A 12,129-nucleotide genomic window follows, 5' to 3' on the forward strand; every position below is an offset into this window, starting at 1 on the left:
ACACGGGTCCAAATTGACATGTGAAATCATTTATTATTCTGAAATATGCTCAAACCAGAAACAAATTAAAAAGTTGATGAAAAGTCACCCACTTTCCAAGAAAAATTACTGCTGGTCGGTAGAGTTTTAGTGGACAACAGGCACCGTCATCTGTCCATCGCAACTTATGAAGATAACAAAGATACTCAAAAAATAGATATGCAAACTGAAAAAAGAAAAAACGTGTGTAGTGAATGAGAAGAAGAAGAAAAAAAAGGGTTGATGGGTGAGGAAAAAGGCGGGCGATAACCAACCCAAAAGCTAACACCGCCGCTAAGTAAAACAAAAGAGAAAAAACAAACTGCTTAAAAAAAAGTTTTTAGGGTTTTTAAATATATTTTTTAATCTTAAATAAAATTATTCATCTTTTTCTTTGCTTAATTAATGAGACGTAACCAAATTTGCCATAGAAGAAACAACAGAAACACAAATACAAGCCGTCGGTGATAATAATATTCCTTTTTTAAGAGATTCCTTAAACCCCCAGGCCAGACCCTATAGGCCTATAGCATGTGCAACACCCATATCCATTTTTTATGGATAATATACACTTCGGCTTCTCATCTATGCCCATATTTATTAAAATCTTTCAGTGTGAACGAAAGAAAGAAAGAAAAGGTCACATTACAGCACACCCATTGTCGTGCCATGCATTAAGGACGATCCGATAACATGGGGTCTCACCTTATTTCTCTTTCTATTTTTATTATAATAAATATTATATTATGCCATTAGTCCAATCAATTTTACTCCCTTCACCTTTTCAAATTTTCAAATTTATAATTTTGATCTAAACACTAGAAGTTAAATCTGTTTGTTTAAACTCAAATACTACTTCTGTACTAGACTTGTTCATGATGCGGGTTATTCGTCTAAAATTTGGGAGGATTTGGAAAAAAGTATTAGGCTCAAAAAATGGGTTTTGGTAAAAAAAATTAGATCAGTTTAAAATATGGGTCAGGCTCAGGCTCAGGCTTGAACATTCAAAGCCCGAGTCTGGTTCGACCCGTTTTTAAGTTTATAATATTTTAAATTATGTAATTTAAAACACATTAGAAAAATAAACATATACTAAATATATAATACAAACATTAAAATAATATTAAGATGACTATATAAAAATTTTCAATAAATAAAAAATCTATAAAATTATTAAATATTAAAATAATATAATATACATATTTAAAAAAACTAAAAATTATATGGGTGGGCCTAAAATGGGTTTGGATTAGTGTTTTGCAAATATAAATGGGTTTGGGTAAAATTTTAAGCCCATATTTCAAGTTGGGTCGAGCTTGAACAAGTATAAAGTATGTTAATATCATGTTTAGGCCGGACCTGATCCATGAGCACCATATTCTGTACTACGCATACAATTTGTAGATTTGGTATATATTATCCAATTGGATAATTCTATATCTCTATATTTTTAAAATTTTAAAATTTTAGTCTTGACACAAATAATAGTTATTAATCTATTAACTAGACTTTTAGTGAGTGTTATATGAAAATAACAAGTTGACATGTTATTACACATATGATAATGTATTTAGCACGTCAGATTTTAAAAATAACATAACTTAATAAATTAACAGTAACAATTTGGTGAGGATTGAAATTTTAAAATTTTAAAAATATAACAAATAAAATTCAGCTAAATTTATAACTTTTGCAAACTACATACATTAATAATATAATTTAACCAAGAATATGAAGATTAGATTTATGTTGTTTTGTGGTACCAATTATATGTGTGGGTCGCAAATATGTATATGGAGAATAAAGGGGAAAAAAGGTCTCACATGGAAAGCACATGGGTTTTTTTTAAAAAGACAAGACCACAAGACACCCTTTTTTTTTATTACTGTTAGTCCAATTGTATGAATTAAAAGCTCTAGAAAGTGGGAGTTTACTTAACCAGACATGATTTTCTTCTAACCATAACATGCTTCCAGCTTGGCACTGTCTTATTGACTGTTAAAATGAATGTAATAATATTAGTGGGGCATGCTTGTACCTAGGATGAAGTTAGAAATGTACGTATTTGTACTGCTATTTCAGAAGATTTTGGGGGCAAATTGGATATCATATCATTTTCTTTTGTCATCACTGACTAGAATCGATCCGATCCTTTTTATTTGAGTAGTGATAGCTTGCATAGTTCGTTTATATGAGCTCACACATGGTGGGCATGCATCATCATGCAAGCGAATTCATACTTAAAGAACATATGTTAATCTTAAAATAGGGTATGTGTTTATGTACATAGAGATTTACCTACGACGCCACATCCAAGAACCTTATCATATAAATAGAGAAATTAAACTCCTTAAAGAGAAGACTCACGAAAATACTCAATAATTTTATATTCAGCGAAAAACTAAGTGTAGCGAAAAACTAAGTGTACTCAATGCAAAATCCATGGAAACATGATTTTGACTGATTACATGGCAATGGGTCTTGTTCATGTTAAATGTTATTATATGTGGTTGAATTTTAAAGACAAAAATAAATGCAAGATCCCTAATTTAAGTCTAGTTGCCAAACATAACTTAAATACAGCCCAAAACATTGGAATCTTTAACCTAAAAAAAAGAAAAGAAAAGTAGCATATGTAGCTTTATGGACCAAACAAAATAAAAATGCATGTTAGCTATCAATTTATGTAGTTTTCTACAAGATATGCAAAGGATCTTAATTTTTTTTAAAAAGGACAATCAAAAACAATTTATTTCCCACATGTACTCACATGATGGGGTATAGCTACAAATTAATTACTGAAAAAAAATGTAAATTACACCTAAGATCACTAAATTATGATTAAATTTACATTTTAGTCATTCAATTTTAAAAAATTACAAAATGGTTATTGAACTATTCAAAAATTTTCTAAATGACAATTCGACAAGCTAAAATTTTCATTTGAAATGATTATTTAAAGTGTCACATCAATTTACCGTTACATCGTTAACATTACTTAAAATATTATAACACAATAACGTGACTAAAATGTAACCTGAGTCAAATAGAAGTGACTATTTTAACGGTATAACTTTTAATTTTTGTTCCCTCTTGTACAAGTTGAGTTTTTGAAATTTTGATTATTACAATCATTATAACCCCAAAACACCAAGGACCTTAGAAACCCTCCACCAAATGGAGGATGGGGACATCCATGTCTTAATTATAAAATTCCTAAGGCTACCCTTTTCATTTAAAATACCTACCCTTTAACGACCACTCTCCTGTTTTCTAACATTCAATCCTTTTGGTCCAAAATTTTCAGCTATGGCAGAGTTAGAGAACCCAAGTCTGATGCCAAATCTCATAACATACTTGTCTTGTCTTCTCCAAAAAGTAGCTGAGTCCAACGATGTAAACTGCCGGTTCCAGCCTCAGAAAGTTTCAGTCTTTCATGGTCTAACTCGACCAACTATCTCAATTCAAAGTTATTTGGACAGGATTTATAAGTATGCAAATTGTAGCCCTTCCTGTTTTATCGTTGCATACATTTACCTTGATCGGTTTGCTAAAAAAAAACCCACTTTGCCCATCAATTCATTCAATGTTCATCGCCTGCTTATTACAAGTGTCATGGTTGCTGCCAAGTTCATGGATGATATGTAAGTTCTTCGATTTTGAGTTTTCCTTAAGTTTTTTGGTTTGCTTTTATTGGAACTGTAAATCCATTAAAATTCCCAGAAATTCAAACTAAGTGCAGGCAGGTGAATCCTGGTTTTCATTGTGATATGTTAAAGGTATAACAATATTAAGAGTTTTATTTTATTTATTCAAAAAACGAGAAAATTAGTGTTTGTATATTAGATGAAAAAGTAAATTAATTTTTCTTCTAAAATATTTTATCCACTTTAGCATAAAGTAAAATATGGTATGTCACATGTCATTGTTTAATTATTCTTTCAACTTATTTATTTACTGTGTTTACTGATTTGGAAAAAAAATTGATATTTCAGATATTATAACAATGCTTACTATGCAAAAGTGGGAGGAATCAGCACAATAGAAATGAATTACCTTGAAATGGATTTTTTATTTGGGTTGGGTTTTCATTTAAATGTAGCCCCCAATACTTTTTACACTTACTTCACTTACCTACAAAGAGAGATCATGTTGCAACCACCACCAAGTATTGCAGAATCATCATTAAGTCTTGATAGGTCATTAAAAGTCCACTTATGTTTCAATGAAGAAGAATCCTCTCATCAAAATCAACAACAATTAGCTGTTTAAGGACAGCCTTTGTAGAGGTAGATGTAGAGATAGTGACTTTGTTATAAGCAATTTATGCATCACCTGCGCACTAAAAACCCACATGTTGGCCTCTCTTTCTTTCTCTTCTTTTTTCATTTTGTTTGTATTGTGGTTTCCTTTTTTGGGTTTGTGGATCTCAAATTGTTTATGTAATGTACAGATGGGAGTTTCTTCTTTACAGTCTGTCTGGGATATATATCAAAAAGTGTCATTATCAATCAATTTCTCCAATTTCTTTTGCTTCATCATTTTTTTTTTCTTTTTAGTGCTGAGGAAATTCCTATATAGCTGTAAATTACATCTTATAATAATCTCATTATACTACTTTATCAACTCTAACATCTTGGACTTGGATTCTCATATGGAAGTTTCCTTTTTCATTCATGTTAACTGCTACTTTTGGGATAAAACTAATATGGAAGTACTTGTTTTTTTATGTTATATTAATCTCTGTATATTAGATGAAAAAATAAATTAATTATTTTGTTAAAAATTTATCTATTTATATTATTAAAAATTTGTTCTTATATGTCAGCATAAATTAAGTACACATGATATGTTACGTGTATCATTAATTTACTCAACTTTTTAATATAAAAAATAAAATATAATTTAACTTTTAATATTGAGATGTTGCTTTTAATATCTTCAACCAAGCTAAGATTCTCGTAAAAAACCTTTATTGGAAGGTGGCATTGTGCATGACTGGACAGCATTGGGGTAGGGACAGTGCTGTATTGGTGTGGCTACAAATACTGGGTAGAGGATGACAATGTGGTGTATTTGGCACTTGTCATTTATTCATTTTGGAAGGGACATGAGACAAGGAACATGTGCAACCAGCTGCAACAACTATGATGGTCCTGCAAATATTAGCTTACAAGATAGATTCAAATATATATATTATATATATACAAAAGAAGTGTGGCAGCTGCTAATAATGTTTTGTATTGGCCGTACACTACAGGTTGAGCTATTAGGCTGCCAAATATTTGTCTGTCATTGTTAGATATGACAAAAGTTTCATGTGACTGTCAAAAGATAAGTTTAAAATATTTTAATAATATCTTCGTTTGAATGGAGCAATGATCGTATACTTATACTTGTTTGACACAAATTTAAATCGTGTTATTATTATTCCCTATTCTTTAATATTGTATAAATAATAATAATTTAATGATATGATGATGTATTTATATAACTTTGAAACTGAATGCTATTTGTTAAAGTTCCAAAAGAAATTTATAGATGGATCAACATGTAAAAGTTGCAAGATTTTTCTCAATTGGTTTGGGGTAAGGTTGGCTGAAATGTGGATCATGGAACCAAAACATACCCATTTTCATGTTAGTTAGCCTAACTAGCCCATAGTCGTTCACCCTAATAATATTGGGGCCTTACCTCAGCAACCGCATAACTTAGCCCAACTGGTTTAGAGCAAGACCACAGCATTTGCCCATATCTAATATTAAAAATGGGTCTCCTTCACTTTTGTGTCATAAGCTTACCATGCATGAAATCAGGTTTCTAGCATTACTCTCAATGAATGGAATAAAGCTCCAGGGAGTGATGGCTATAATGCCAAGTTTTAGTGCAATATATATTTTTTGATATTAGAAATCTGCTGGGATCTTTCAATTCTACTGTGCTTCTCAAGGTACTGATTTTAGACTTATTTCTTACTATTCAACTCTTTATAGTGCATTATAAAGATAATTACCAATGGAATGAAAGTCTGTCTGCCTTTTATCATAAATGTAAACTAAAGTGCATTTATGGAGAGTAGAATTTAGTTGATAATGTACTTCTTGCATTAATGGTTAAGAGAGGAAACATTTATCTTCGAGAGAAGCTATTAAGGTGGATATTAGGAAGGCTTTTAACTGTTAATTGGGACTTTATTTTTCAAGTTTTAAAGGTGTTGGGGTTTTTCGATGTGTACTGTCAGTGGATTTAGTAACTATTAACGGTGGTTTGATAGAAGATTTTTCTAGGGAAAAGGGTATTAGGCAAGGTCTCTTTATTTCTTTACCTTTTCCTTATTATAATGAATGTACTACCCTGGGAGCACAAAGTTTTTCAGTATTATCTAGATGTCGAAAGCTTTAACTAACACATCTGTGTTTTGCTGATGATTTGTTGGTTTTTACAAAGGGAACAACTGAGTCTATTGCTGCCATTAGTAATGTTCTTTGACTTCTTTTATAATATTTTTTGGTCCATAAGGGCTAGTAGAGAAAATCACAACTTTAACAGTCTTTTGTTTGCTGCCAGACTTCAACTTTTGCAGTTGGTTATCCTTAGTATTCAAAATTCTCGGTGTAGGGTTATGTTTCTTCCTACCAAGGTTATTAAGAAAGTAAAACATTTTCTTTGGAAGGTTCAGCAAAGGAAGCAAAAGTGAGTTTGGACTGGATATGTCATTCCAAGGCTGAAGGAGGGCTTGGAGCTAAAAACCTATTTCTTTGGAATAAAGTTTGTATGACGCAAATTTCGTGGTTAGGGTGGATGAAAGCAAGATTCCTTTGGATTGCTTGGGGTTCATCTTTACATTCTTAAAGGTTGTAGTGTGTTGCAAGTCCAAACTCAATCAAGTCATAGTTGATGCAAAGTTCCTTGACATAAGATTATTTGAGGTAATTTTACTATTCCTTGACATACTATTGGTCCATATATCAAACCTAATTTTGATATAACTATTTGTCAAAAGGAGACATTAGCAATTAATTGAAGCCACCTAGGGTAATTGGGTACTACTTTTGGTTTAGTTATGGTCTGATGAAAGAAATTAAAGTTAAAACTAATCCATGTGGGGGATTAGGTTGAAAGTTTAATAATACCAAAAGGAGGTTAGTTCTCACTTAACACCCTTTTACCAATACTTTAAACAAAACCCAAAGAAAAAGACAGATAGCTAAGCTGGAATAATGTTACAGCCACTGACTAAACAAAACTTAGGCAACCCAATGTTAAAGATTATGTTCTGTAACAACATATGCCTCTTACATACGATCTGATGTACAATAGTTACTCCTTTTTGAAGACGATGTTGAAGAGCTGAATCAAACACCGCCGTAAAAAAGGCACGGAAGCTGCCGCTATGACGTACGGGAACCTGACCGATTCGTCGGGAGTAATGGCGAAAATCGCCGAACCGTAAGTGACGATCATGGAAACGGTGGCAATAATAATTTCAAAATGGAAAGGGAATCTATGAGTGAGATACATGATGACAAGTATGGAAGCAGAGAGAGCGAAGGTATTGTAAATCAAGAAAACATAGTAAGCTGCTGACTGAGATGCATAAATGGCTCTGCCGGCATGGTGTCCGTTGTCGTTATCTTGCCATACACCGCCAGGAGGGTTGACACCAGCTTGGAAAGTAACGGAAGCTATGAGGGTAGCAACTACTAACATAATGTTACGGACATCGCCAGGCTTGTCTCTGCCGTCCTCGTACTGGAAATGCTTGTACCAGCTCTTGCCTGTGCTTAAGTACCGGTTTAACATTTTTGTAGTAAAGTGATGGGAACGACAAGGGAGAAGATAGTTGTGTATATATAGCGGCCACGATGGGATTGAATGGGTCAGTCAACACGGAGGAAAGGTTTTATATATGGGAGAAAAAAGGGGAAGGTTCTCCCCCAGCATAAGCTTTCATCCTCCACTCTTGACTTTTTGGATTAAGGAACTATTTCAATAAATGAAATATCAAGCTGCTTTCGTCACAATTTCCTGCTTGCCAGTGCTCGCCCAAAGTACTTGCCCCATCCAGTCCTTGAAACAAAGCCAATCCCCACAGCTTGTTTTGAGATTTTAATTAAAATTTTCAAGAGTTTAATAATATTTCTTTTCAAAATTTCAAACTTTTTTTTTTCAAAAAGTATGGATCTATTAGGAATGAACAAAACCTTGGGGGTGTTGGATATTAGTTTTAAGGATAGTTTGTCCTATAAAGTACTCAAGATTCAACCTAGGTCTCACGGGCATGAGTGAACCTTCTCATTCGGCTCTTAATAAACCTTATAAGACTATTATAGGATGTGATAGTTATCTTTTAAAATATTCCTTTATTTACAACAATGATATTTCTATAAGCCTTTTTAGATTAATTATACAATTTCTCTCATAATTAATACTAACTTTATATTAATACATGAGTTATCTAAATTAAAACCTCTCATCCCTTCTTCACCTCCGACAAAGTAGAGAAATTATTTTATGAATCTTTCTCACCATATCATTTATAGTTCATTTCCAATTATTTAATACTATTTCAACAATTTTTTTCATGTCACTATACATAATGTCGAAATGTTTTTTTTTAAATCGACTTTTATTTTAAAAACAACAAAAATAGAATCGCCACCAATCCTTTTTATTTAGGTATGATTGGATCACCTCAAGACTCGTTAGATTTTATTAAAACAGTAATCTTTGATATTACAAATTTAGAAAATGGGTTCGGGAGTTGGTTAAGTACGAGGAAAGATTAACACCCTTATAACACCCAAAATCGGTATACCTAATTGATTACTTGATGTCTTAGTGTCGATGATTGAAAATTTTAAGAGAATTTAGAACACGATTCTTTATTAAGATATTACTTGACTAAATTAAATTAAATGGAAAAGGCCTTATTTTAAGTTAATTGAGAAGAAAGACCATGCCCCGTGAGTTAAGACACGATACCTCAAATTCTCGAAAACTAGAATAATCGCCATTTGATCGCTTTGCTTTTCTTTGTTTTAAAAAGGATATTTGATTATTCAGTTTTAGGAAGAGGCCATACTCCGTAAGTTAGGAGCACTACTCTCCGAATTCCAAAAACAATGAACATTGCCTTGGTTTTAATTATTTCCTAGGCATTATGTAAAATGAACTAACCCTTAAAACGATGTGCATTGAGAAAAAAACGGATAGTATGTTGTAATATGACACATGGAATGGTGATAGCAAAATAAAATAAAATGACCATGTAAGTAAGAATAAAAGGATGATATTAGGATAAAAAATAAAAAATAAAATAAATAAGTATATAAAAAAATGCCATGTTGATAAATAATGATAATAATGCAACTATAATAGTAATACGAATATCTTATAACAATAATAGCAATAATCATATCATAATTATTATCATAATAATAATAAATAAATAAAATAATGATAACAATAATAATAGGGATAAAATAAAAATAAAACGTATAAATAAAAGGAAACGTAAGTGACATAAATTTTAGGTGTTAAAATAAATGACATAGAAAATAAAGAGGCAAAATTAATTAAGTGAGGGATTAAATTGAAATTTAAACGGAAATAAAGTTATAAATTGCAAAATAATTAAAGAAATGTGAAATAAAGGACTAAATTGAAGGTCCAATAAAATCTAATGTCTAAAATTAAAAAAAAGATAAAAAGGCTGAATTAAAATGCGATGGAAAAGTTTAAGGACTCCGAGGACAATTAATCCAAAACAGTACACGTGTAATTCCCCGAGGGGTCAATGGTATAAGGACTAAATTGGAAGAGAATTAAAATAAAAAGGTATAATCTAAAAAAAGAAAAAAAAGCGAAATTAGGACCACATTGCAAAAAGCTCAAAGGCAGAAGGACTAGGGTGACAATTAGACCCTTCCCACGAAAACACGCGGATCCCTGGGGATCCAGATTGGGTCGTCGAGTCGGCCCTCAAAACGACATCGTTCTAGGGCGTTTAGGGCCTGGATGAAAAGACACCGTCTTGATGACCCTATTTAAGTAAAAATAAAAATAAAAATGAACATTTTAGACTTTATTTTTTTTTAAATTCTCACATCTTTCTGTTTCTCTCTAAAGCCCTTCATATCCAGCCATAGGGCTGTTGACGCTTCGCCATGGCCACCAATCATCAACGACGGCGACCGTCGCCTTTGGTGGCAGAAGTTAAAAAAAATGCCCTTTTTTTTAGTACCTTTGAATCTCCAAAGCTAGATCCGAAGGCTAAGCCTTCTAAAAGAGAAAAAAGAAAAAGATGTTTGACTTTTCACACCTCACGCGTCCCTTTTCGTCGAAGCTTCGGAGAAAACCCTAACAGGTTCGGAAGCATCTGGGGTTAGAGGAGCTCTCCGACAACAATGAATGGACGGGACGATCGATAACAAAACTTTTATTTCTTATTTATTACGCTATTTTTAAAAAAAATAGAAGATAAAATGGACTACCTTTTATGTTTTTATTTTTGTTCTTCTATTTCAAAAAAAAAAACACCTCTGTTACAAATCGTTTTCGGTCTTTATAGCCGAAATAAAATACATGATATTATTATTTAGTTTTGTCTTTTCTCTGTTCCTTTTACTATTGTCTCTCTGTTGTCTTGCAGGTGATGGTGGCAGAGGTCAACGACGATGATAGGAGTCGCACCTTGCCATTTCGGTGAAATGAAGGGAAGGGACCTCGGGCAACGTGTCTGCTAAAGTGGCGAAAGAGCAGTGTCCAAATATCTTAGGGTGGAATTAAAGTTTCTGTTAGTTTAGGATAGTTGGACTATTGGGCTTTGGGTTATTAGGTATTAGGTTTAGCAGATAGGTTGGGCTATTAGGACTTTTTTATCTTCTTCTTCTTTTTTCTTGCTTATTTTCCAATTACTTTTTCTTCTGTATCGCATCTGGCTTGTACTCTAAGCCAAAGCGGTCTTGTTTGTCCATCAGTATTGGTGCATTGACTCTTCCTTGAAGGTATTTCCCGAGTCTTCTTCCAAGCAATGCTCCTTTCCCGACCATCAACTACAAACCCATTTTTGTGGTTTTGGATATTTTTCACACTGGGATCTTGTTTCCTTCGACAATGAAAGTTGCATTAACAAATTCCAGTGATCGAAAGGAACATTCTATTGCCTCCTAATCTACTCCTATGTATGGTACGTCACTAGTTACGGATGCAATGATATCATCTTTAGCGTTTATTGTTACCAGTCGAACCTTCGTTACCAACTTTAGTTTTTAGTGTAATGACGACAGCATTCCCCCAGCTGAATGAATCTAAGGCTTACCCAGCAAGCAGTTATAAGAGGGTTTGATATCCATTACCAAAAAGTCTACCTCATATGTGTTTGGACCAATTAAGAGAGGTATTTTAATCCTCTCCATCACTTTCCTTTTTGTACCATCGAATGCTCTCACTATATTTTGGGCATATTTTCATGTGCGAGCTATCCTTTAGCAGCCTATTCAGAGTGGATAGAGGCAAGACGTTCAGTACAGATCCATTGTTGGTTAACACTCCTGGTAATGTATATCTTTTGCAGCGGGTAGTAATGTGTAGAGCTTTCGTGGATCCTATACCCCCTAGAGGTATTTCTTTATAATTAAAAAAGATGAAATTGTCGGCACCCAGATTGTTAACCAAACTATCTAGCTTGTTTACAGAGATATTATCAGTGATATAAGTTTCATTTAACACATTCATCAACGCGCTACGATGCGTCTCTAAGCTCAAGAGCAAGGCTAATACTGATATGCAAGCTGGTTGTTTGTGTAGCTGTTCTACAACACTATACTCGTTATGCTTCAAGAATTTCAAGAATTTTTTAGCCTCGTTCTCAGTTACTGGCTCATTAACAAGTGATTCAAGTTTAACCGTCTTTTCTTTCTTATGCTCAACTACCAGGGTTTTTCCTTTAAAGGGCTCGGTTCTTACACTTGAGGGTCATAGCACCTCTCACTTCACGTGAAGAATCCAATATCCTGGTCCTCTTTTGAAGTGCCAACCGAGTTTTTCTCTTCTGAGATCATCACGTTGCAATTATAATTCCATGAAACCCTTTTGCTATCCTTGTAG

At 33.0% G+C, this 12,129-nt stretch overlaps 2 protein-coding genes across 4 annotated transcripts; one reads left to right on the forward strand and one right to left on the reverse strand.

The window, feature by feature from the left end:
- The first annotated feature begins 3,184 nt into the window (after positions 1-3,184).
- Positions 3,185-5,393, forward strand: LOC107934029 (cyclin-U4-1). Of its 3 annotated transcripts, XM_041082735.1 has the most exons (3): positions 3,195-3,662; positions 4,014-4,307; positions 5,001-5,393. In XM_041082735.1, exons 1-2 carry the CDS (start codon positions 3,328-3,330, stop codon positions 4,288-4,290), a joined length of 612 nt encoding a protein of 203 aa, XP_040938669.1. In that variant the 5' UTR covers positions 3,195-3,327; the 3' UTR covers positions 4,291-4,307; positions 5,001-5,393. The 3 variants fall into 3 exon arrangements, with proteins under 3 accessions (XP_016721855.1, XP_016721863.1, XP_040938669.1); XM_016866366.2 differs by having other exon boundaries at positions 3,185-3,662; positions 4,014-5,393; XM_016866374.2 differs by lacking the exon at positions 4,014-4,307 and having other exon boundaries at positions 3,191-3,662; positions 5,025-5,393.
- A 1,755-nt stretch (positions 5,394-7,148) lies between these two features.
- Positions 7,149-7,944, reverse strand: LOC107934049 (uncharacterized). Its single transcript, XM_016866389.2, has one exon. It carries the CDS (start codon positions 7,819-7,821, stop codon positions 7,339-7,341), a length of 483 nt encoding a protein of 160 aa, XP_016721878.1. The 5' UTR covers positions 7,822-7,944; the 3' UTR covers positions 7,149-7,338.
- Between the last annotated feature and the right edge of the window lie 4,185 nt (positions 7,945-12,129).

Source organism: Gossypium hirsutum, chromosome A12 (genome assembly GCF_007990345.1).
Source record: "Gossypium hirsutum isolate 1008001.06 chromosome A12, Gossypium_hirsutum_v2.1, whole genome shotgun sequence".
Lineage (NCBI taxonomy): Eukaryota > Viridiplantae > Streptophyta > Magnoliopsida > Malvales > Malvaceae > Gossypium > Gossypium hirsutum.